The sequence below is a fragment of the Armigeres subalbatus genome, chromosome 2 (genome assembly GCF_024139115.2).
Source record: "Armigeres subalbatus isolate Guangzhou_Male chromosome 2, GZ_Asu_2, whole genome shotgun sequence".
In the NCBI taxonomy this organism is placed as follows: Eukaryota; Metazoa; Arthropoda; class Insecta; order Diptera; family Culicidae; genus Armigeres; species Armigeres subalbatus.
This window is the reverse complement of record NC_085140.1, coordinates 203341008-203368458: the sequence shown is the minus strand read 5'-3', so window position 1 is coordinate 203368458 and position 27451 is coordinate 203341008. Positions and strand designations below refer to the sequence as shown.

The window sequence follows — 27451 nt, the reverse complement described above, 5'->3', positions numbered from 1 at the left end:
TATAAGTGGGATTGAATTTGTCGAAATCTGGTATCTGATCTAAGCGAACCGAGTATGCTTTGCAAGTGCAGGCTTTTTTTAGTTTTCTTAGCTATGAAAATGAAGATACAAGTTTTGAAAATGTCGAATTACCGGCTCTACTAATTATGCATGATTGCCATTGGCGCATCAAATCTTGTGATCAATATCTGTTGTCCAAGACGGTACTTTATGTGTCAGATGTCCATGTTTTCTTGAGAAAGCTTGAGAACAAGCAAACCAAAAAAAATGACATTCAAATTACAGACCACCTCCTCTATGCAGAATCCGGCTTGAATCATGTTGATCACAAATGCTGCATGAGATAACAACGCCTCTAGCGTTTTAATACTTAAGCTTCTACTACCAACATACAGTGCATAAATAACTTGCGATCTAGCTAATCCACTAGTGCAGCGGTTCTCAACCTTTATCTTGAGAGCTTTTGCATCAATTGAGGTATCCCCTATTTTTATTTTTTTTCTATGCATGAAAATAAGCGTAACTGAAAAGAGATATGAAAATTAAACCTTAAAACTAACGGGATATATGGCTCTCCGTGAAGTTGGCTCAAATTTCAATTATATAATATCAATTATATTCAAATACTCTGTGAAACTTCCCAATACAAATTTAGTTTAAACATCTTCCCACAGGACTTCTATGACAATTGAGGGCTACCAAGCCTCTTGAAAGTAGGCTTTCGCGCTTTTTATAAAGAGGCTTCCGAGCCTATGGAAAAAAGCCTCAGGGTTTCTTTAAAGATTTCTTCGAAACCTCTTGAAAGCTGGCTTCTGAACCTCTCCAGAGAAGGCTTCAGAGCTTTTTGTAAGGAGGCTTCCGAACACCATGAAAAGAGGCTTTCGAGAGGAGGGTTTCGAGCCACTTGAAAGGGGGCTTGCAAGCTTCTTAAAGATCCAAAGGATCCAAACCACTTGAAAGGAGGCATCTTAAAAAGAGGTTTTCGAGCTGCTTGGAAAGAGGCTTTCGAGAAGGGTACAGGTCTTTTATGACTATTGAGGGGTTCCGAGTCTCTTAAAACTAGGCTTCCGGGCCTCTTGAAAGGAGACTTCCGGGCCTCTTGAAAGGAGACTTCCGGGTCTCTTGAAAGCAGACTTTCGAGCCTCTTGAAAGGGGGTTCCCAGGACTCTTGTAAATAAGCTGTCGGGCCTTTTAAAAAGAGGCGGCCGGACCTCTTGGTAGGAGGCTTTCGGGCCCCTTGAAAATAAGCTGCCGAAAGAAGGTTTCCGGGCCTCTTGAAAGGAGACTTTTGAGCCTCTTTAAAGGGGGTTTCCAGGCCTCTTGAAAGGAGACTTCCGGGCTTATTGAAAGGAGACTTTCGGGCCCCTTGATAGGAGACTTATGGGCCCCTTTAAAAGAAGCTCCCTGGCCTATTGAAAAAAAAAACTGCCGGGCTTTTTGAAAAGAGGCTGCCGAGCCTCTTGTAAGGAGTCTTCCGGGCTTCTTGAAAGGAAGTTTCCGGGCCTCTTAAAAATAAGCTGCCAGGCCTATTGAAAAGGGGCTGCCGGGCCTCTTGGAAGGAGGCTTCCAGGCCTCTTGAAAGGAGGCTCCCGGGCCTCTTGAAAAGAAGCTTCCGGTCCTCTTGAAAGGAGACTTTCGGGCCTCTTGAAAGGAGGCTTCTGGGCGTCTTGAAAAGAAGCTACCAGGCCTCTTGGAAGGAGACTTCCGGGTCCCTTGAAAAGAATCTTTCGAAAGAAGGTTTCCGGGCCTCTTGAAAGGAGACTTTTGGGCCTCTTTAAAGGAGGTTTCCAGGCCTCTTGAAAGGAGACTTTCGGGCTTCTTGAAAGGAGATTTACGGGCCCCTTGAAAAGAAGCTGCCGAGCCACTTGAAAAGAAGCTACCGGGCATTTTGAAAAGAGGCTGCCGAGCCTATTGTAAGGAGGCTTCCGGGCCTCTTGAAAGGAGCTTTACGGGCCTCTTACAAATAAGCTGCGGGGCCAATTAAAAAGAGGTTGTAGGGCCTCTTGGAAGGAGGCTTCCAGGCCTCTTGGAAAGAAGCTGCCGAGCCTTTTGGAAGGAGGCTGTCTGGTCTCCTGGAAGGTGGCTTCCAGGCGTCTTTGAAAGAAGCTGCCGAGCCTTTTGGAAGGAGGCTGTTTGGTCTCCTGGAAGGTGGCTTCCGGGTCTCTTGCCAGGAGGCTCCCGGGCCTCTTGAAAAGAGGCTGTCGGGCCTCTTGAAAAGAGGCTGTCGGGCCACTTGGAAGGAGGCTTCCAGGACTCTTGAAAGGAGGCTTCCGGGTCTCTTGAAAGGAGGTCTCCGGGCCTCTTAAAAGGAGCCTTCCGGGCCTCTTAAAAGGAGGCTTCCGGGGCTCTTCAAAAGAGGCTGACGGGCCTCTTTAAAGAAGGTCTCTTAAAAAGAGGCTTCAAGGCTGCTTGCAAAGAGGCTTCTGCGAAGCGTAAAATGAAGTTTACAATCCTTTTGCAATAAAGTTACTGACGTTTTCGAAGAAAGAAAAGCCTTCATGCCTCTCAAATGGTGGCTTCAGAACCTTCAGACTCTAGATAGATCATTCATAATTTTGTGTCGATTAAGTAGGAGATTTTCAAAATTTGCTTATTCGACGTTTCATCCTGTTGATCTTTTGCCTCGCAGCCTTTCATACACTGTGAAGGTTGTGAAGGGCAGGATTCAATTGGTTTTAAGGACGAACTTTTCGGAATCCAATTTTATTCCACTTCGCGTTTTCAAAGGCACCACTTTTATTGATGAAGCAACGAGGAGTTCGCTTTTTAAAGACAGAATCACTGTCTTCGATTAGAGGTCGCAAAGACTGAACACTTAACATCTAGCATGAGACAACGGACAAGGACTTTTGGGTTTAAAGCAACGTATTTTCTGTTGGAATTTCAAGTAGTGTGAATCACCACGTTTATGATGGAATAAGGAATAATTTAACTAAATTCCGTTGTAAAGAGGGGTTATAGTAACGTTGGTGCAACATATGTGCTGCTCAGGCAGTGCCCTTGAGCCATTCAGCTCCCAATAAAGCCGTTGAGCCATTCAACTATTTTATTTCGATTGCGATCACGAACGACTCGGATATTCCCCGCTAGTGGATCTATCCTTCTTCAACAAGAAGTTCTCCAACAGCAGCTCCGAGTAGCTCTTCTGTAACCGTCCGTTATGCCACGCTCTGCAGCTACAGTTGAGCCGTTGATAGCTAGTGCTTGCGCTCCTGTTTATTGTCGACATCTATCTTCCGCGAAGATGCAAGTCGACGCTCATGATCCATCTTCCTCACTGGCGATTTGGTCCAACCTCGTTGTAAAATGTCAGCTATCCTGGTCATCACTTTTGCGAGAGCAGTCCGCTGCTCTGCGATCTGGCACATTCTTCCGATAATCTTGTTGTTGGTAGTGTCCATTCTGCATGCACGAAACGGTGACATGTGAACAGAATGATCTCAGCCGTTTCTGTCACGTCTGGACATATCGGACAGGTGGGGAAAGCCGCATATCCGAACCTTAGGATAAGAACTGGGCCAAGCCAAAGATTAGCTTTTTAAAGTTCTACTAATCCAGGCTGACACACAGACAAACAGACATAGCATTCGTGAAATTCCCATCGCTCACTGATTTACTCGTCAATTTAAATAATCATTAGTTGGCCCTTCGCTCACTCGTGGCGGGCGCATCGGGTTTGCTCCAGTTTGACGTTTTCCCACTACTGCCATCTGATTCGTGATTTGCCGAACATAGTGAAAACAATACTGCCGCTAACCGCAAGTCGAGCACATCTGTAGGGACACGGCAGGTATTTCCGTCCATCGTCGTAGGGGCTAAAACCTAGAACTAGAACTCCACTATAGCAGAACGTTTCTCTTGAGCTTACGATTTGGTAAGTATGAGTTTTACAAAAAAGCGTCTATTTTATTGGTTTTCGATACTATGACGAACAGACGAAAATACCTGCCGTGTCCCTATATGGAGGCCCAACGATAGCAGCGATAGCGGCAGAATAGATGTCGTTAGTGTTTATACGACGATGAATCTGGTGAGTGAATATTCAATGCGTTATGTCTTTTTGTCAGGGCTTAAAACTTAGTCAACGCCATTTTGCTACCGTTGAGCTGCATCAATATAATTTATTCGGGCATTACCGGTGATCTTCCTGGACCGCCAATTCAATGAGCATCATATCCACGAGATAACCAAGTAATCCCCAGGACCCGGTGGATGAGGTGGATATTTCCCAAACTGGGAATACAGTGGTCGTGTGACAGCTTAAACCTTGTGATTTTGCGAATTAAGCTAGTCAGAAAAATTTTAATGTTTTTACATTAGATCTTTGGTAGCAGTTTTATTTTATATATTAAGGTGAGTTTGCGTATCATAGATTATTTCTTTAAAAAAGTAAAACGTAACATGCTTGCGTTACGCATTAACGGTAATGGCAAATTAAATAGTTGTCATTTAAAACACAAACATAAATTGATGTTTATTTTTCGAATTATATATCCAGTTACGTTCACATACACACATTTTCATTTAATTATCGCCAATAATGAACAACATGTTGGAATCCGCACATATAAACTGCTTATACAGCCTCTGTCTCAATTAAAACTGTACGCTGATATATACATTAATAAGAATTCAAATCGTTATTTACTTTCAACCAGACAAAAACCCTTGGTTTTGTACATCTTCAGTAAAATGAACGTTGATAAAGATACAATCATAGAAAATACGGTCAGCGGTGGAGTTTGCATCAACGATACGATGATGCATTTCATAGGTTTGACTCGTTTATAAAAAGATCAGTACTGATTGAAGGAAATTAGTAGGAATAGTACTCATATCATGTAGGATGTTGTCGTAGACGTAGTCCCGTAGAAATGATTACTTTTCATTCTCATTCATAATGTATAGTTTGAACCCTCTATCGAGTAGTTCCTATGAAACACAAGCTTCCTAAACTACAGTGCTCCTAAACTTCTTCAAATTCAATTGATATCTACTAATGAATTTCTCACCTACTTCAAATGAATCCGCCAGAGAGAAGGCACTGTCACTGTACATCTTTAGTACCAACAAAACTGACACCAAGACAATAGTTTCTAACACCTCATGCGGAGGAATTTGTATCAACGATACCGTAACGCATTATGCAGGTTGGAACTAATATTAGTTAGCTGTAGCGATGTAATCTCAATTTGTTTGTTTCTAATTGGCGTTTGGTTATTTCATAAGATGTTGTTAAACGGCTAATGCTTGTGTTTTACCCAATTTTACTAATCATGTCCTTTCCGTTACAACAGTTGAAACACTGCCATTTGGAGGCGTTGGACCGAGTGGAATGGGCGCCTATCACGGAAAGTACTCGTTCGACACGTTCGTGCACAGAAAATCCTGCCTGGCAAAGGACTTCAACCCAATCGGCGAGAAGCTGGCCTCGTAAGTTCTTCGGGCTTAGTTCAGTTTGCATTTTGCACTCTTGTATGTTTAACAATTCTATTCATATTTTGGTAGCTCTCGATACCCGCCATACTCGGATAGCAAGCTATCCTTCCTGACCACGCTGCTGAAGAAGCGCCAGGGATTGTCGATGAAATTCCTGCCCTATATAATGATGTTCGGCATCGGAGTGGCCACTACGCTTATCGTGAGTTCTATAGTGAAGGTAAATTTCTTGTTTTTATGATTAGGTGGATGGTGTATTCATGGTTTTCCATTTCGATAAGGAACATTATTTTTATTGTTGCTTTGTAAAACTGCCTCACTGACCTTCTTCGGATTTCTGCCATTTTTACGGCATGTAGGTACAGTGTCCATTCATATTTCAACATGTGTCAGAATCCAACAGTTGATATTGCTGTATTGTCCTTCTATCAATACCGTAGCAGATGAGATGTGATTCTTATGTATGTACAGTAAGAGTTAGATATTGAAGTTGAACAAACTCATTTTTTTTCAATGGTTTTTGGGCCCCACTCATTTTGTTATTTCTTTTGTTGTCTATCTACAATATAGCCAAACCCGAGTTTACCAAATTATTTTTTTCAGTAGAAGTTGCATTGAACACTCATGACATGGGACATCTGAGTCCCATAAGGGCGAATGCAGTTACAATTTGATTGAGGCGATCTTAGTTTATCAATTTGAGTGTAATGTTGTTGATGCAGTGACGTCCCTTGGCTATGCGGAATGAAGCTCCGATACAAACCAAGACCATTCTGAAGCTGGCTGGCTTGATTCCCGCGGTTCGGTCTAGGAAATTTTCGGGTTGAAAATTGCAACTCAATCTACGAGGCGGCAATGTTCCAATGTAATGCCAAAAAGGAGAAAAATAAGTAAATTGAACGCTCATCTCATCAACCCATCAACGCTACGGCGTTTATGGTTAACTGAGTACACGTCTGACTCCCATAAAGGCGGACGCGTTATATTTTATATCTTTAGTTAAAGGAATTTTCCAGAGAAGTATTTTTGGCAAGAATATTGAGCTCTCAAAATAAAACATTGCGAAAAAGCTCGTTAGTTGTCGTCTAACCGCGAAATTATAGAGCAGAAGTGTGTGACGAGCCAAAAACGTGTTTCAGAATCCATCATAACGTTTCATAAGCAGAAACGCTTATATGAAATTCACGGAATTAAAAAATCACGAAGTCGCCTTCCAGAAATACGGAGGTTAGATGCTAGACAAAAAGGTTTAAAGAGGTAAAATCTTGTCGAAATTTTAACTAGCATAACTGCTTAAAAACAAATGGGGCCCTCCTTAGCCGTGCGGTAAGACGCGCGGCTACAAAGCAAGACCATGCTGAGGGTGGCAATTTTCGGATTGGAAATTGTCTCGTCTTCCCTGGGCATAAAAGTATCATCATGTTAGCCTCATGATATACGAATGCACAAATGGTAACCTGGCTTAGAAACCTCGCAGTTAATAACTGTGGAAGTGCTTAATGAACACTAAGCTGCGAGGCGGCTCTGTCCCAGTGTGGGGATGTAATGCCAATAAGAAGAAGAAACTGCTTAAAATAATCCGATTTTGATAAAATTTGGACCATTGGACGCAGAAACTTTTCCAGTTTCCTGTCCTAAATTTCAGATCTGTCTACGGCTTCGCAGATATTCACAGTTTTGCAGAGAAATGTTTAAAACGCATTTTTACGCATCAAACGCAACGTCACTTTATGTGACGTTACCTTTACCATGTTTTAAAATTTCCCCAGAAATAAGAACCAATTTGCCGACCAATGCTGGCTTAGTGGCTACAGAATGAGAATCCAGCGGGAATATGCAGAGATATGGTTATTTCAGTAAAAACAGGTTGAGGAAACAAGAACAAACTGGAAAAATGTGGATATGGGTATCAGACTGCAGGGCTTTGGGATACAATGATTATAGGAACGTTTTCATAATGATAGTAAATTTAGTATTTGGATGTATTAACAATATAATCCACTTCGTGAATCCCCCTATATTAGGCAACATGGTTGTATTGAGTGGCATGCATTACACTCTTAAGCTTTCTTTAAACATTACGCACACATGTTACAAGAATTGAAGGAGAAATAACGGAGTAATTTTTGCTGAAGCTCACGCAAATTATTCTGCCGAATTCCCAAAAAAATTCTGAAAATATTTCTCTGGAATTTCCGAAGGGATTTACGTTTGAAACTCAGGAGTCTAACTGGCAAATCAATGCATACAAATATATATAAATTTGTAATTTAAATCATATTTTAAAAACGAACATTAAAGAGCAGACGTTTTGTAAACTGTGATATTTTTTTTTTATATTTCACGCCTAGAATTTAGTTCTCAGTCACGCGGAATTGGCTTGGATTGGATTTCATGTCGCGAGGGAATGGCGCGGATTAGCTTTTGGCCGGCGCGGAAAATATTTCAGGATCTCCGTATCAACCCTGTCACACCATCTTGCGTCACAAAAGTAGACTAACGCCTGAAAACGATAGCCAATGGGTGCGATAAATACAAAAACTACACTAATTTTAAAATTATTGAAAATATGAATAACAATTTTCAAAGATTAATTTTAAAACTCAGATTTCAAAATGGGTCCATGGGATGATTTCTAGCATATTATTTCGACATATTATATATTATAGGGGAGGAGGTTCGGTTTTGAGCACCGTTCGGTTATGGGCACCCCTACGCATCTTTTGACAGATAACAGATGCTGTCATTCTAACAACCATTATTGATGTTTTGCTATTACAGCATGATGTTTTTTACTCAATATCAAACCGGATGGGGATCTCTACTTCGATTCGAACTAGGAACAAATCAATTTTTATTACGAAAAAAACAACACGAAAGCTTTTTTTTGCCTTTTCAAATAAAGTGATTTAATTCAAATTTCAAATTCAAATTTTCTTCATTTTCTAAAAAGGCTGCGAGATTCGGTTGTGGTTATTTTATTGACAAATCATTCAATATCGTCTTAGCTGTCCTCTAACTTATTTCAAATGACGTTTTATTGCAGTTTTCATAATTATTTAGAAAGGCACTATTACCGCCAAGGTGGTTAATCAGGATTTTTTTTTCTTTTCGGCATTTCAATAAAACGTAAATCAATGAGTAATTTAAGCCCATTTACCTAAAGTGCTATTTCGTTCAGGACATGGAATTGAACCTTGGTGAGAGAATTCCATTATATATATTATATATTTACCAAATTATATTGTAACTATATGATTATATACCAAAAAAAATACCATCAGGGCACCCGATTGAAGCAATTTGGATAGGAAGAGTGGAATCGCCAACTTCCTATTGTTAACATCTCGTGGATAAAGGGCGGGCTCTTCTCCCCATCTATTGGGTCAATCTGGGAAACGAGGGCTAGATTATAATACTGTATGTACGAACGTTCTTCTGGAAGGAGATTCTCTATTCATCCCGTGGATTCGCATAAGTGTCTCAGCTTTTGGAACCACACCACCCATTTTGGCCCTTCATACAGGAGTATGATGAAATACAAACAGTAGTATGATCATGATCAAATCGTTTGTCAGATATGGCCAGTGCTATCGGCAGGTGCCTATCGGCAGGTGTGTGGTAGTATCATCATCATCATCATTTACCTAAAGTGCTATTTTAGACTTTTCTGTGATTTTTTGCACTAATGCACCGATGAAGGCATTATCACTGTTAGATGGATTTATCTGATTTTTTAGTGCTTCATGGCTATTAGAATGAATAAATTATTCCTTTTCTTTAAATCTGGGTGGTTTCTATTCATGCTTTCTTATTTTTAGCTGAGTTTTCAGTACCCACAACCGAACCACAAAATTGAAATGTCCAAAAAGGTCAAATTTTCAAAATTGACCGAATTCGGTCCGAATTGTTATGTATCTTTACAATAGAAAAATCTTTTTTTTTCCAACAAAATTTTGCCTTTACAATAAAATTTATTGTAATTCTATTGCCAACATTTTGCTGGCAATATAATTTACTGTACGTCTATTGGAACAACAATATGAAATGAAATTTTACCCGGGTGACTCAATAGATGAAGAGTAAAGCATATCGGCAGGCCACCTTCTAAATCTAGGCCACCCTAAAAATCCAAATCCCTTCAATGGTCATAATTCCAGAGTTTAAAATAATAAACCATGGATGGATTGATAAACTGGTATTTGCCCATCAAATTTCCGTACGTTAAATATCGTTGATTTGAAACAGTTGTTGGGTTCAAAATTGAACTGCAGAACGAAACACGATTGAGGTTCCCCCCGCACTCTGTTTTTAATCAGCCATTTCAGGGATTTCTTCATCTGCCTTCCAAACTGGCGCTTGCAAAACCGGAGTCATTTTAGCACACTTTTGGCGATTACCATCACTAATTAAAAAGCAGCGAAGCTATCAAACCATCACAAAATAAATATGCTTTATCCACTTCTTTTCGGCGTATTGGATTATGCATTTCTCTTGTCAGTCAGGGATGCAACAGGCATTTTCCTTCGATTCAAGCAGATATAAACCATTCGCGGATATAAACCATTCCAAGTCAAGATTTTAGCAGGTCAACAGGTCTGGTAGGATTAGGTTATACTAATGTACACATTTTGAAGACTCATGCTGATGCCATAATTTCGATTAGGAGTGGTTTTGTCCGAACAAAGTACGATGTCGATTTGTGTAAAAGAGGGAACTTTGGCGGGAACGACGTGCTGAAACATATAAATTTGTCTGACGCAAAAGTCCGAACGTGGGCAATATATCCGGTTGTTTATTATATTGGTAGGTATATTGAAGGTGATCATCTGCTCAAGGAATACTCGACGGCTGGTGTAAAGTCCAAAGATATTCGACTGCCATCGGTTTTCGTAGAGGGTGTAAGCGCTGAATCACGTCTATTCAGCATGTTCGTTGAAACAAATATACGGAATGGCGCGGATTAGCTTTTGGCCGGCGCGGAAAGCATTTCAGGATCTCCGTATCAACCCTGTCACACCATGTTGCAGACTAACGCTCGAAAACGATAGCCAATGGGTGCGATAAATACAAAAACAACGCTAATTTCAAAATTATTGAAAATATGAATACCATTTTTCAAAGATGGGATGATTTCTAGCATATTATTTCGAAATATTTTATATTATAGGGAAGGAGGTTTGGTTGTGCGCACCGTTCGGTTATGGGACCCCCACGTATCTTTTGACAGATAACAGATGCTGTCATTCTGACAACCATTATTGATGTTTTGCTATTGCAGCATGATGTTTTTTACTCAATATCAAACCGGATGGGGATCCCTACTTCGATTCGAACTAGGAACAAATCAATTTTTATTACGAAAAAAACAACACGAAAGCTTTTTTTGCCTTTTCAAATAAAGTGATTTAATTCAAATTTCAAATTCAAATTTTCTTCATTTTCTAAAAAGGCTGCGAGATTCGGTTGTGGGCACCCTTATTTTATTGACAAATCATTCAATATCGTCTTAGCTGTCCCCTAACTTATTACAAATGACGTTTTAATGCAGTTTTCATAATTATTTAGAAAGGCACTATTACCGCTAAGGTGATTAATCAGGATTTTTTTTACTTTGCGGCATATCAATAAAACGTAAATCAATGAGTAATTTAAGCCCATTTACCTAAAGTGCTATTTCGTTCAGGACATGGAATTGAAACTTGGTGAGAGAATTCCATTATATATATTTACCAAATTATATTGTAACTATATGATTATATACCAAAAAAAATACCATCGGGGCACCCGATTGAAGCGATTTGGATAGGAAGAGTGGAATCGCCAACTTCCTATTGTTAACATCTCGTGGATAAAGGGCGGGCTCTTCTCCCCATCTATTGGGTCAATCTGGGAAACTAGGGCTAGATTATAATACTGTATGTACGAACTTTCTTCTGGAAGGAGATTCTCTATTCATCCCGTGGATTCGCATAAGTGTCTCGCTTTTGGAACCACCCCACCCATTTTTGGCCCTTCATACAGGAGTCTGATGAAATACAAACAATAACATAATCATGATCAAATCGTTTGTCAGATATGGCCAGTGCTATCGGCAGGTGCCTAGATGGTAGTATCATCATCATCATCATTTACCTAAAGTGCTATTTTAGACTTTTCTGTGATTTTTTTGCACTAATGCACCGATGAAGGCATTATCACTGCTAGATGGATTTATCTGATTTTTTAGTGCTTCATGGCTATTAGAATGAATAAATTATTCCTTTTCTTTAAATCTGGGTGGTTTCTATTCATGCTTTCTTATTTTTAGCTGAGTTTTCAGTGCCCACAACCGAACCACAAAATTGAAATGTCCAAAAAGGTCAAATTTTCAAAATTGACCGAATTTGGTCCGAATTGTTATGTATCTTTACAATAGAAAAATCTTTTTTTTTCTCGAACAAAATTTTGCCTTTACAGTAAAATAGTAATTCTATTGCCAACATTTTGCTGGCAATAGAATTTATTGTACGTCTATTGGAACAACAATATGAAATGAAATTTTACCCGGGTGACTCAATAGATGAAGAGTAAAGCATATCGGCAGGCCACCTTCTAAATCTAGGCCACCCTAAAAATCTAAATCCCTTCAATGGTCATAATTCCAGAAGTTACAATAATAAACCATAGATGGATGGATAAACTGGTATTTGCTCATCAAATTTCCGTACGTTAAATATCGTTGATTTGAAACAGTTGTTGGGTTCAAAATTGAACTGCAGGACGAAACACGACTGAGGTTCCCCCCGCACTCTGTTTTCAATCAGCCATGTCAGGGATTTCTCCGTCCGCCTTCCAAACTAGCGCTTGCAAAACCGGAGTCATTTTAGCACACTTTTGGCGATTACCATCACCAATTAAAAAGCAGCGAAGCTATCAAACCATCACAAAATAAATATGCTTTATCCACTTCTTTTCAGTGTATTGGATTATACATTTTTCTTGTCAGTCAGGGATGCAACAGGCATTTTCCTTCGATTCAAGCAGAACTATCCAACATCGCTCGTTTAGAGGATATAAACCATTCCAAGTCAAGATTTTAGCAGGTCAACGGGTCTGGCAGGATTAGTTTATACTATTGTACACATTTTGAAGACTCATGCTGATGCCATAATTTCGATTAGGAGTGGTTGTGTCCGAACAAAGTACGATGTCGATTTGTGTAAAAGAGGGAACTTTGGCGGGAACGACGTGCTGAAACATATAAATTTGTCTGACGCAAAAGTCCGAACGTGGGCAATACATCCGGTTGGTAATGGTGATTATATAGGTATATTAAAGGCGAGCATCTGTTCAAGTAAAACTTGACGACTGGTGTAAAGTCCAAAGATTTTCGACTGACATCGGTTTTCGTAGGGGGTGTAAGCGCTGAATCACGTCTACTCAGCATGTTCGTTGAAACAAATATACCTAGATAAACAATCCCACAAATTTATCGATAGAAAGCAGTAGTACAGATTAATAGATTAGAACTTGCCAAGCGGAATGGAACGCATTCTCTAAAGCGTGACCCGTATATTAGATAAGCTTGGTTTGTTCGTGGGTGACAAGCTTACTCCACTCCTGTCCCATGATAATCTTCGCAACTCTGTTGTAATCCTGGTAGTCCATTTTCAACCCTAGTATAAGCATAAGTACTTGAACACTGATGGCGGTGCAGTCATTCAAATTATGCTTCAACAAGCTTCAATTGGCCATAATTTATGCATCATGCTGTAGTGCATGTTTGGTTTCATCACCAACATCGGTTTGACACTTGTAGTACCGGTACTATGGCTGCCAGGTCGAAGTAAGCTAGATGTTAGTCACGCAAACAGGAACGACATTGGCAATCTTATTCTTTTAAATCAATTGGAAAGTTTATCCGCATCCGGCTTTTGCTGAAACTGATTGCTCTTCACTTTCTTCTTCTATTTACGAGGAAAAATGTTATGATGAAATTGAAATACTTCGAAGATCGATGCTCAATCTTTTCGTTAAAATAGTTTTTCGTACAATTTTCATGATTCTTTTTCAATTTTGATCATCTATATATAAAACAAAGTTGGCATTTGTACGATTGCGCATCACTCAAGAATGGACAGCTCAACTTTTGCTAATTCACATTCGTTTTCTTCTTCTATTTACGATGAAAGCTATGAAAAATTACAACAAAACAAAATGTTTGTCGCTTCCTGTTGTTGATGTGTTTGTTATTGTCCAAAGATGATCTAGTAGTCTAAAAATTTGAACACATCGACATACGCAGAGTGAATCCTGAACGAAATATGATCAGAACACATCGAGATAGGGAGGTTATCGAGATGTAGAAAGCCCAAATGTATGTAAATTGAAAGGACTGAGGAACCCATCGACATAAGGAGATATATCGAGTTATACAACATTGAAATGTAGAGAGTCGACTGTAATTCCATTGACAGTGCCATTACTGAGCGTGGAAAGCTGGATACCATATCCTCTCATTAAGCGTGTTTGGGACTCGCACAGCTTATGGCTACAGTTACTGAAGTAGAATCATACAATGCCTGCTAGGATGAATACAAATACTTCATTGGGTTGCGTAGCCGTTGCCTACTACAGTTATTCTCCGTTTTGAATGCATAAGAAGTGAGCTATTTTTTTTCTTCTGATTTCTAATTTAAATATCTTTCTGCGAATTACTCAGCACTCGCTTACTAAGTCATCATGACATGCTAAATTGGAGGCGCGATATACCTACGTACAAGTTGTATGATGAATCATTTGAATCGCGCACACTTTGGCATCTGGTATGAAACCATTCAGTTTTTTTTAATTACTTGACAATGACACGATTTGGAGGAATACTCTGCTCTGCATTATAAACATCTTAAAAGATCCTCCAAATGCTAAGAGCTCCGGCACTGGCGGTGTAGTTTTAACTTGTATTACACAGCTGTGCGTAGCAACGGTTTTTCCCCAGCGGGAAATAAACTAGAACGAGTTGGTTTGTTTAAAGTTTATCAGTGCTTTTCTGTTATGATCCTTCTTGTTTATGATTACGCATGTTTTCTTGACATGTGATTGTTGTGTGAGAATTATGCATAATTTGTTTCTTTGTCAATTGAGAGTGAATTCTGCTACCATCGATCTCAGGGCCGCACGGTGGCAGAAATAGTTTTTTAGCGCGTTTATTTAATAATACTTTTACTATGCGTTTTAGCGTAATGATGTCTTCCAGATATTTTATCAGACAATTAATACGATTCTTTAGAGGTATTCAGCAACAATAATCGATCCTCCTCAAAGGGAGATAAAAAAATTTCTGCTTTACAACATACAAGGTTTGTGGCTCCCCAAAAGTTATAGCAAAACTTTTCCTGAAAAACTTTGTTGAAGACGGAAACAAGTTTTGAACATGTTTATCACATAAGCAAAGCATACAGGCAAATGGAGACGCATAGTGCATTGTGTCATTAACTCCTTGTGACTAAACTTTTGAATATTCTGCATAGCAGTGAAGGCATACTAGCATCAAGTTATGATCATAAATAAGCTGGCCTCAGGATGAGACATACCTGAAGTTTCACAGGAGGGGTAATGGCAAAATACGGAAGATTGATTTCTGTTTTGAACAGTAGAAAATGGTTTTGATTAAACATAGCTTATAACTCGACGGTCCAGGTATTGAATGAAAGTCAATTACTTGTACTTTGTTATGCGTATGAGATTGTCTGCCACAATTCGCCCCATGTCAAGATGTAGTTACACTAAATATAACTAATAAATGCAAAAATCTTTTTTATTTTTCAAGTTTTTTAGCTTAAACAGAACTAAATGGCGAATTATAATATTATCCAAATTCATCAAAATTGAATGCTCTGAAATCAGTGGAATTTGTAGACATGTAGTCATACGTGGTTTAATCATATTTTATCGTATTCACTACAAAGAATACTCAGAGATATTTCCATTTTCGTGAAAACTGTTCCGCAAATTTGATGAAATGATAATAGACAGAAATAATGCATGCGATTATGGTTATCAGACTTCATGGCTTTACGAGACCATCATTATATAATAACTTTGAGGATAAAGGCTCCCCCAGACCTAAGCGATTTTATCGCCGCGACGGCGACAACTAGTCGCCGCGATTCTATCGTTGGGTCGCTGCAGGCAATGTTCTATTTACGCTTCCATACCAACTACGACAGAATCGCTGTCGCCAAGCGCTAGAATCGCGTCGCGACTGTCGCATCGCGTGTGTTTGGGGGAACCTTAAGACTACTGCTTTCATTATAGCAGGTTCCAGTGACTTCTGAGGAAGGGGTCGGTTGTGAAACCGTGGAACCATGCATATTTTCTTCTTCATTAGCATTATATTCCCTACTGGGACATTGCCGCCTCGCAGCTTAGTGTTCAATAAGCACTTCAACGGCTGTTATCTGCGAGATTTCTAAGCCAAGTTACCATTTCTACATTCGTATATCATGAGGCTAACAGGAGCAGCAGGGACTATGTCCAAGGGCTTCACGACCCCTCCCATGGCCTCTGTGAGTTAGGGGCCTGCCTAGGACGTGGTGGGGCTAGGCAGCGGGCTCTGTTAAACCTCTACAAAAAGCTGCATGTGTCCGCAAGCAGGCCCTATCAAAGCGACCGTGTGCCGCTCAAAGCGCACAGGAGCCCAAGGAGTGCCAGCAACATCCTGATTATAGCATTCTGGCCGCGTGTTAACGGACCTTGTCTTGGATATAGTAATAATATGAAAGCGAGGGCTGGCAGTCTGAGGTTAAGGAGGGCCCGGAACCATAAATGGGTGTCAAATTTCATGTTTTTCCAACACCATAAAAATTGAATCTATTTTAAAGATATATTTCAATGGCTATACTAGCTGTTTTTGAAAGATTCCGGATGCTTTGCGAAAGTGATATATGTTCTGGACTTATGACCAAATTCCTGCCCGTTTTCACGGAAATAACCATATCTCTGCATATTCTTGACGGATTCTTGATCTGCAGCCTGCATTGGTGAGTTCTAGTTTATGGGGCAAGCATTACATGTAATGAAAGTAACCGTCACATAAAATGACAAGCAGAAAAAATGTATATTTAACATACCCTCAGAAAACCCGGAACATCTCCAGTGTCCGTGAACCAATGTAAGATTAAGCACTAGAACAGAAAACTAGAAAAGTTTTTGCGTGATGTGGTCCCGATTTGATCAAAATCGGTTTATTTTAAGCATTATAACATTATTTTAATTTTAATATTAATTTTAAGCATTATAGCCCAATTGAATTTTGAAATAATATTGTCTATCTTACCTTTTTTGTCTAACCGCTATACTGCCCACAATCGCATATTTGTCCCATATGAATAGAATATCCAGCAAAGATGGGTCTGATATGCTATCATAAGCAATGTACGTTTCTGTAGTTTATACCGACGAATACATCACCATTTCTGCTATCCCCAGGAACTAGGAATAATACCAACATTTACAAAGATAATCTACTGGTTAATGTTTAGACTATTGTTTTCTAAAGCATATCTCATAAATATACTTTTTTATCTGTGCTTCAAACATGTAGTACAAATACAGATATACAAGCTATGGTACTTTCTTACTACACCTGCTGTACAGCCTGTTGTGCAAATTGTTTGCTGCTTTTGTATTGTTTGTTCTGATTTGCATTCTAAAGCTTAATCCTACGCACTACTTTCTGGAGCTCAATGAAACATTCTAACTATCAATATTTTTTCCTTTTCAGAGGCGTGCGCACTGAAAGTTTATTTCTAACAGGAAATATAACAAACGATCAAAGCACTACAGCATCAGTTAGTTGTATGTAATTTTTTATGATTTAAAGTATTATGCTTTTAGAGTTTTACACGTAGACGCATATTTTAGAATTTAAATTTTATTGAATAAGCAATAAAGTTGATGAGATTCACTTGTAAAGCTTTGTTTTATTACACGCGATTTGCGCTAGAAATTTGTGATTTACTATGCAATTTACAATTACATTTCTTTCTAACATACCGTAAGCATCATTTTTAAACTACCTCATATTTTTGAGTACTTTGATTTGTTTTAAATTTAACACTTTTTTTGAAAAATTGAGAAATAACCTTCCATATTTCAACTTCAATTGAATATGATATATATTTCCGAATAGAAACATTAGTGACACTATTATGTAAACTAGAGACCCCATTCGATTTTGGCAACACGTTCGAATGTTGTTTTTGTTTTCTCATGATTCTTTCACATTTTTCATTTATTGTGACATTAGACACACGTGACCATTTTTTGACGGATTCTGAAATCTAAGCGTTTTTTTATGTTTTTACACGTTTTTACGATTTTTTTTTATCGGTTTCGGGGTCTAACCAGTTTCTTTACGCAAATTTTGAAATCTAAGCGTTTTTCCTTGAAATTATCTTTTGCGATATTTTTTTACGTCGCTAAATAGTATTTTTACGCGGATTATGAGATTTACTCGGTTTATGAGCAATTTGCTCTGTTGCCGAAATGGAATGTTGCCAAAATCGAATGGGGTCTGTACTTTCAACAATTTCACATTCATCTGGTAGAACGGTGCATTGAAAACTACTACATTGAAGCACTTAAAAATACTACATTGAACCCTGTAGTAACACCAAACATTGTTAAAATACAATACAGTTAGCTAAAATATTATTTAATAAAAACCTGTTACAAAATTTTGTATATAAGTAAAAATAAATCGCTGAATCTTACAGTTTGAAAACTGAGATATCCTGGTTCACGATTAAACGATTAAATCATGTCGTTGGCGGATTCAACTTCGGACGGATAAGTCATATATACAACGCGTAACCAAAATTGATCGTAATTGACCAACATGAGGACGCTTAACATTATTTGAATTGATTGATGTTCTTAACCTTCCGCAACTCGCTTCAACTTTCATAATACGAGAGCTCGCGTGTTGTAAAAAGTTCAACAGTCCAAAAATCCGTTATAATGAAGCCAATTCAAATGATATCAACGTGTTTTTGCGGGAAAATAATAAAGGGGACATATTCTCTCATTGAGGACATTTTTTAAGTCCAATGGATCTTCTGCTGGTGCTCCGGAAGATCCGGAACAAACGGAACACCGGTGAAAATAGTCCATCTTCACAATAAATGGCGCAACGTTTCTTATAGGAATTCTAAAAACTCTAAAAACTCTGAAAAAAAATGTAAATCCATCTATAATCCCATGTGGCCTTATGAGTCAAGAAAAAAAAATGATTTAGAATTCTTCCACTGAGCGGCGCTAGTGTACATGAAAATACCAGTTTGGTTCGATATCTCGAGATCTATAGGATTTAGGAAATGTCTGTCTTCTACAAAGTTGTTCAAGGATTGGAAACCAATATGTTGAGAAGCTAATTAGTTTGAAATTCATCCGCATCCGCGCTACTGTATATGAGAGATCAGTTTGGTTAGATATCTCAAGATCTATTGGTTTTGGAAAGTTGACATTTTTTATAAAGTTGTTCGAGCATTGGAAACCCATATGTTGAGAAACTGTTTAGTTCAGAATTGAGCCGTAAGGCGGCGCTAGTGTATATGAGAGATCAGTTTAGCTCGATATCTCGGGATCTATGGGATTTAGTAAATTGCCGTTTTCTACAACGTTGTTCGAGTACAGAGAACCAATATGTTGAGAAACTGAATAATTTATAATTCATCCACAAGGAGGCGTTACTGTATATGAGAGATCAGTTCTTCGATATCTCGGGATCTGTGGGATTTAGAAAGTTGCCGTCTTCTACAAAGCTGTTCGAGGATTGGAAATCAATATGTTGAGAAGCTAATTGGTTTAGAATTCATCCGCAAGGTGGCGCTACTGTATATGAGAGATCAGTTTGGTTCTATATTTCGGAATCTATTGGTTTTGGAAAGTTGCTATCTTCTATAAAGTTGTTCGAGCAGTGGAATCGAATATGTTGAGAAACTGTTTCATAATTAAATCATAAGGCGACGCTAGTGTATATGAGAGATCATTTTAGTTCGATATTTCGGGATCTGTGAAATTTAGAAAATTGTCGTCTTCAACAAAATTGTTCGAGGACTGGAAACCAATATGTTGAAAAACAGAATAATTTAAAATTCATCCGCAAGAAGGTGCTACTGCATATGAGATATCAGTTCTTCGATATTGCCGTTTTCCACAAAGTTGTTCGGGGATTGGAAACCAATATGTTCAAATATTGTGAAGTTTAAAATTAGTAGTGATAGTACAGGTGAGACCACCAGTTTGATTATATACCCCATATCTGTGATATCAGAGAGTGGCCGTCTTCTTCACAGCTGCTCGAGGATGAAAACCATTATTCTGAAAAACTGTTTAGTTTGGATTACATCCGCTGGGTTGTGATATATGGATCAACCAGTTTTGTTAGATGTCGCATGATATTTAAAAGTGTAACAGTTATTTGGGATTTGAAAAACCAATGTGTTCAGAAAAGTGTGTCATATAACTACCGTTTCTGACTCATACACAGGATGCCTTGGGTTCGATATCATTCGCCTACTTTGTATCTTTTTGTATAGTTCTCATGATACAGCAATCGCTAGAACAGGAAATGGATTTCCATAGATTTCCACAAATTCCATTTCTAGATTTCCAGATTTCCACAAATAAGACCAATATCTCTCGAATGTCTTATGTGGTTATTATCATCAATGACTACTATTTAGGTATTATTATGATAGAATTCATTATTCATTTGTTTGCGTAGTACATATATTTTTGGGCTATTATTATACCTTTGGGGAAGGTAGAAAACTCTATACAATATTTGATGGTAAAGAGCATTGACTAACTTCCTGGTCATTATCAGAAATTGTTTAGAAGAAAATCGTTGGTTTAGGACGAACTGTACAAAACGACAATTCACGGATGTTCCAGATTTGCGGAAAGGCCATCTGGTAGCCACCTGCGGCCGTTGCAGAGTAAGAACTGTGATTTAACACTAAGGCCACCATCAAAAATGTCTTAGAAAAAATTGCGCTACTCTAGGACAAATCACTCAAAAGGCCATTTTACGGGTTTTTCAAATTATTCGGAAGGTCACCTGGTGGCCATGTGCAGCCATAGCTGATTAAGACTTTGAAATATCTTCAAGATATCTTCCGTCAGAAAAGGTTTAGAAAAAAATGCGCTGCTCTAGGAAAAACTTTCCAAAATCATCATTTCTACGGTCGTTCAGGATTATTCCGAAGGCTGGTGGTCACATGCGGTCATAGCAGAGTAATGACTGAGAATTTCATCCAAAATCACCGTCAGAAATGGTTTAAAAAAATTGCGCTGCTCTAGGATGAACTTCACAAAATTACCATTTTTACGGATGTTCCGGATTTTCCGGAAAGCTGGCACCTGGTGGCCACTGCGGTCGTAGTAGGGTAGGAGCTGTGTATTAACTCGATTATCGCCGTCAGAAATGGTTTACAAAAAAATGCGCTGCTCTAGGATAAACTTTTCAAAATTACCATTTTTACGGACGTTCCGGGTTTTCGGGAAGGCCGTCTGGTGGCCACCTACGGTTATAGCAGAGTAAGAACTGTGGAATATCTCCAAAATCACCATCAGAAATGATTTAGAAAAAATTGCGCTGCTCTAGGACGTACTTCACAAAATGACTATTTTCACGGATGTTCCGGATTTTCCGGAAGGCCGCCTGCCCAAGCAGCACAAATTGTTTCACTACTGAACATTTCACTGTGCTGCAACTATTCGGAAAGAAACAATCTTTGCGTATGTTCCATCAAATATAACTCTCTTGCAATCTAAAAAGCGCAAGAGGTGGAGCCTACACGGTTAGATGACTTTACCCATTAATGGGTACTATGTTATTGTTGATATTATTCCCACCGTGAAAAATTCACCCATTCTCTTGAAAAAGCGCCACTACCCATTTTAATGTGTAGTGGCGCTTTTTCAAGAAAATGGGTGAATTTTTCACGGTGGGAAAAATATCAACAATAACATAGTACCCATTAATGGGTAAAGTCATCTAACCGTGTACGGAAACATTCTTCGATTGCAGTAAAATTTCAATAATGTTGTAAAATACCATAGCGGAAAAAATTAATTAAAAATATAAATCTGGATTCGATTTATGGACCTTGTGATTGATAGTCCTTCAACCTACCACAGCACCATTCAACACTTCGAAGGGACTGCAAGTTGACTCACCATAAAAACCATACGATTATGAAGTTTTGTAGGGTAAGGGAGGTATTTTGGACCACCAGTTCGACGGCTCATATTTTGGACCACTGAGTGCAAATTCCTCTTGGTGGTCCAAAATAAGAGCTCCCGTAAACCCTACTTGGGTTTCCTGTTACTTGTCAAAACGTTGAACGATGCTAAATTAAACATGAAGACACACTCAACTTATCTGCAACTTAATTTAAACAAACAATTAAATTTTGAAAGGCGCATTGAAGTTACATGGTAAAAAATATGCAACTTAATGATTTTGTTTCGTGTTTGCAACATGAATAATTTGCAATTATTGCAGTATGCAATTATTGCAGTATTCTTTGGTTGTTTGTTTCCGAATGTCAAACACGTAGGTACTACATTGCAATTTTAATGAAACATTGATCACAATTCGAACGTTTTTGACATCTCGATGCAACTTTTTCGTGCTTTGATGTTTTTCCAATGTCTTTAATGAAACTGAATAGAAACAAGGTGCTTTTAGGAAGATGTTGCGTGTGCTACTTGGGTGGTTTCCACCTGCGGTCATAGCAGTGTGAGAAATGTGTTTTAGCTCAAACGTCCCCATCCCCATTACGGACGTTCCGGATTATAAGGAAGGCCGTCTGGTGGCCACCTATGGTTATAGTAGAGTAAGAACTGTCGATTTTCTCCAAAATCACCATCAGAAATGGTTTAGAAAAAATTGCGCTGCTCTAGGACGAACTTCACAAAATGACCATTTTTACGGACGTTCCGGATTTTCCGGAAGGCCGCCTAGTGGCCATCTGCGATCATAGCAGTGTAAGAAATGTGTTTTAGCTCAAACATCCCCATCAGAAATGGTTTAGAAAAAAAATGCATTGCTCTCGGAGGAACTTTCCAAAATGAGCATTTTTACGAACGTTCCGGGTTTTCCGTAGGTGGGCACCAGGGATTGAACTTATCGTTTCATTATCATTTAGTATTCAGCCAATAACTCATTCCAGAGGCGAAACTACGAAAAGTGTTGTATGGCGGACTTCTAGCGCTGATTCCCCTCTACAACTTTGTCTAAGGGTACATTGCTCTATGTCTAATATTCAGCGCGGGAAACGCTAGTATCATTTGATATACTAAATGATAATTACACTTATTATCATTTAGTATATTGAACGATCCTAGCGTTTCACGCTGTTAATGTAGCCTTAGAGCAATGTACCCTTAGGCAAAGTTGTACGAGGGAATCAGTGCTAGAAGTCCGCCATACAACACTTTTCAGAATTTCGCCTCTGGAATGAGATATTGGCTGAATACTAAATGATAATGAAATGATAAGTTCAATCCCTGGTGGGCACCTACGATCATAGGTGAGTAAGAACTGCGAATTACCTCCAAAGTTATTATCAGAAATGATATAGAAAAAATCGCGTTACTTTAGGATGAATTGTTAATGAAATGAATATGTATTCCAGCCGAAAACGGCTGAATGGAATCCGCCGTTGAAGAGCGATGCGACTGTTCGTTTTAAAATTCGACAACAAACTGACGGTGCAATCTTCGTCGTTGCTACTCAACCCGATGGCGCTACCAACACCATCTCACACTGCGGTGGCAGCAATGCGCTAGCATTGCCATACCCCGCCGCGCAACCTCTCTTAGCCCCTCATAAGCTACCGGTTCATTGGCGCACGCTTAAATGAAGCAAAGTTCGTCAGTATATTTGATTACTTATGTTTAATGTACTATCCGCAATAGCAGAATCAATTCATAGTCTAGAATCACTTATACAAACTAAAATCATTAGCCGCTTACTCTGAATACTACATCTTTCTCCTTCCCTACTCTTTCAACTTTGTAAGAATATGATTTCAATTTTATAAATATTGCATTATACAGAAAAATCATATCCAAATTGCTTCAAAATAAATTCAAACAATTCTTGATATTGTAGTTTCAACAACATCTAATGCAAAGAAGAACAAACTTGATATGTTTAGTACCGTCATATTTTTGCTAAAAACTAATAATGATTGTGGGTCACATTTTAATTTCGCACATTTTGCACAATTCGGAATACACTAAAAATGACTCGAAGTCCTGCTCGGTACTCGCAAAGAGCAATCCTCTATAGAACTTGCAAACGTAGTCCTACGTCAATATTCTTTGGAGTTTTACTCACTCTGGAACAAAAAAAAACGCTTCGTAGTCCATTTGCAAAATGTATTCCTTCATAGAAGCCACAGACGTAATCCTACATCAACATGTCTCGGAGTTCTACTCACTCCGGAACGAACAAAATTGTCTCGGAGTTCTGCTCTGCATCCGTGTGGTCTTCTACGGAATACCCAGACGAACATGTCTTGGAGTTGCATCGGAGTCCTGCTCTGCATTCGCAAAGTATACTCTTCTATAGAATACACAAACGATGTCCTACCTCAAAATGCCTTGGAGTTCTATCCGCTCCAGAATAACCAAAAATGCTTTGCAGTCCTTGACATTCGCAAAGTTTACTCTTCCATAGAATACACAGACGTATTCCTACGTCAAAATGCCTCGGATTTTTTACTCGCTTCGGAATGAACACAAAATGGAATAAACACAAATTTTCTCGGAGTCGTGCTTTGCATTTTCAAAGTGTGTTCGCATTCACAAAATAAAATGCCTCGGAGACCTGCTCGCTCCGGAATAAACAAAAAAGAAATGCCTCGGAAACCTGCTCGTTCCGGAATAAACAAAAAAAATGCTTCGGAGACCTGCTCGCTCAGGAATAAACAAAAAAAATGCCTCGGAATCTGCATTCGCAAAGTGTACCCACATGCAGTCCTACGTCAAAATGTCTCTGATATTTACTCGCTCCGGAATAAACACAAAATGCCTTGGAGTCCTGCTTTGCATTTTCAAAGTGTGTTCGCATTCACAAAATAAAATGCCTCGGAGACCTGCTCGCTCCGGAATAAACAAAAAGAAATGCCTCGGAAACCTGCTCGTTCCGGAATAAACAAAAAAAAATGCTTCGGAGTCTGCATTCGCAAAGTGTACCCACATGCAGTCCTACGTCAAAATGTCTCTGATATTTACTCGCTCCGGAATAAACACAAAATGCTTAGGAGTCCTGCTTTGCATTTTCAAAGTGTGTTCGCATTCACGAAATAAAATGTCTCGGAGACCTGCTCGCTCCGGAATAAACAAAAAAGCAACGCCCCGGAAACCTGCTCGTTCCGGAATAAACGAAAAAATGCCTCGGAGTCTGCATTCGCAAAGTGTACCCACATGCAGTCCTACGTCAAAATGTCTCTGATATTTACTCGCTCCGGAATAAACACAAAATGCCTTGGAGTCCTGCTTTGCATTTTCAAAGTGTGTTCGCATTCACAAAATAAAATGCCTCGGAGACCTGCTTGCTCCGGAATAAACAAAAAAGAAATGCCTCGGAAACCTGCTCGTTCCGGAATAAACAAAAAAAATGCCTCGGAGTCTGCATTCGCAAAGTGTACCCACATGCAGTCCTACGTCAAAATGTCTCTGATATTTACTCGCTTCGGAATAAACACAAAATGCCTTGGAGTCCTGCTTTGCATTTTCAAAGTGTGTTCGCATTCACAAAATAAAATGCCTCGGAGACCTGCTCGCTCCGGAATAAACAAAAAAGAAATGCCTCGGAAACCTGCTCGTTCCGGAATAAACAAAAAAATGCTTCGGAGACCTGCTCGCTCCGGAATAAACAAAAAAATGCCTCGGAGACCTGCTCGCTCCGGAATAAACAAAAAAAAAATGCCTCGGAAACCTGCTCGTTCCGGAATAAACAAAAAAATGCCTCGGAGACCTGCTCGCTCCGGTATATTTTATTCTATCCTCAGGAGACCTGCTCGCTCCGGGATCATGTTTTATTCAACACTCGAAGACCTGCTCGCTTCGGTATTTTTTTTTCTATGATTTCGGAGACCTGCTCGCTCCGAAATCCACAACATGAGAGCATACTTACCATTTAGTAACTAGCACATTAATGGATGTGGCAAGCACCATTTTCATGCGCTAGTTACAAATATAAAACCAAACACTACCGACTGCGACATGTCGTATTCCAGCCGAAAACGGCTGAATGGAATCCGCCGTTGAAGAGCGGTGCGACTGTTCGTTTTAAAATTCGACAACAAACTGACGGTGCAATCTTCGTCGTTGCTACTCAACCCGATGGCGCTACCAACACCATCTCACACTGCGGTGGCAGCAATGCGCTAGCATTGCCATACCCCGCCGCGCAACCTCTCTCAGCCCCTCATAAGCTACCGATTCATTGGCGCACGCCTAAATGAAGCAAAGTTCGTCAGAATATTTGATTACTTATGTTTAATGTACTATCCGCAATAGCAGAATCAATTCATAGTCTAGAATCACTTATACAAACTAAAATCATTAGCCGCTTACTCTGAATACTACAATTACCGGTCACTTTTCCCAGTGCACCTGAGCCTTTTATTTAGCTATATTTACCCGAGCCTTCTATCGAATCACTTTTATTATCTTTTTAATTGACGAAGAACTAATATTTTTTGAGGAATACATGGTGGTTTGGTGCAAATTGGTCAACTGACCAAAAAGTTATCTCATTTTTACTCAATGTGTTGTACTTTTTACAACGGTGCGAGTCCCGGAACGTTAACATAACTGACTATACACATTCTCAAACATTCTCAACGTTGTAGGTGCTTTTGTGTTGTTTGACTCTGTCAGTTAGTTAACAGGCATAATTTGATCTGAATTGACTTCTTCCTCTTCTTTTTATTGGCATTACATCCCCCTCTAGGACATTGCCACCTCGCTGCTTAGTGTTCATTCAGCACTTCTACAGTTATTAACCGGGAGGTTTCTAAGCCAAGTTACCATTTTTGCATTCGTATATCATGAGGCTAACACGATGATACTTTAATGCCCAGGGAAGTCGAGACAATTTCCAAACCGAAAATTGCCTAGAGTTTCCCGGCGTTCCGCTTCCGTGAAGGCTTGTTGAATATCCTTCACCACTGTTAACATTTCTATGGTGTTTTCCAGATCGCACAGTGGTTAAAATCCCGAAAACCGTGATCGTCAGCTTCTTCGGTATGAAATCGTTTTTTAAATGGCATAGTATGTTCAGCAAGTATGTTGCATACATCAAGGGGTATCATTTGAGAAAAAAATATTTTTGATTAATTCACCTAAAAGTGAGATAGAAATTTTATTTTTTTCAAAATTTGTTGAAACAAAATGGCGTCTTTGGGAAAGTTGTCAGAAATAATGTACAGAAAAACTTTGTCAAAGACACTACGGGTCTGTCTATTGAAACCAAGGTTGTAAATAATCGGCAGCACTGGATGAAGGTGATGTTTTTTTATATCATTTTTTTATTTTCTTCCTGCTTTGAAATCAACCTCACATTCTCGGAGAGGCAGAAAAGTAAACAACAGAACTCACATCACCCACAGCGCCGCGAAGATGAAATTTACCACAGCAAAATGTACACATTCACCCAGCAAATTGAAAAAATTCACCACGCGTTTAAATGGGCCACTCACAGTCATACGGTAAGGCGCGAACTGAGCAGCATGTCAGAGCGACTTGTGAGTGGCTGAATGCGAAATTAAATGGTCGGTGTTGGAAATGATTTTTCGGCTGCACCCAGTCGCACTCACCACGGCGGCGATGAAGGCGACAGCAGATTATACTGAGATCCATGTTTTTCACTGCATTGACTGTGAAATATTTCTACCCTGATTGAAGGTGATTATAGAACGAAGCCCGTGGTGAATTACAA

At 39.2% G+C, this 27451-nt stretch overlaps 1 protein-coding gene across 10 annotated transcripts in view; it reads left to right on the top strand.

The window, feature by feature from the left end:
* Positions 1–27451, top strand: part of LOC134211509 (aldehyde dehydrogenase, dimeric NADP-preferring-like) — a 137570-nt gene that overhangs the window by 99702 nt on the left and 10417 nt on the right. For 7 of the 10 annotated variants that reach the window (XM_062688409.1, XM_062688408.1, XM_062688413.1 and 4 more), the window contains 3 exons: positions 5298–5433; positions 5509–5659; positions 17207–17397. In XM_062688409.1, coding sequence (XP_062544393.1) covers positions 5298–5433; positions 5509–5659; positions 17207–17221 — 302 coding nt within the window. In that variant the 3' untranslated portion in view covers positions 17222–17397. Of the gene's footprint in view, positions 1–4658; positions 4775–5034; positions 5151–5297; positions 5434–5508; positions 5660–17206; positions 17398–27451 lie in introns of those variants that run through there. The other 3 variants (XM_062688410.1, XM_062688411.1, XM_062688412.1) reach the window with 3 other exon arrangements.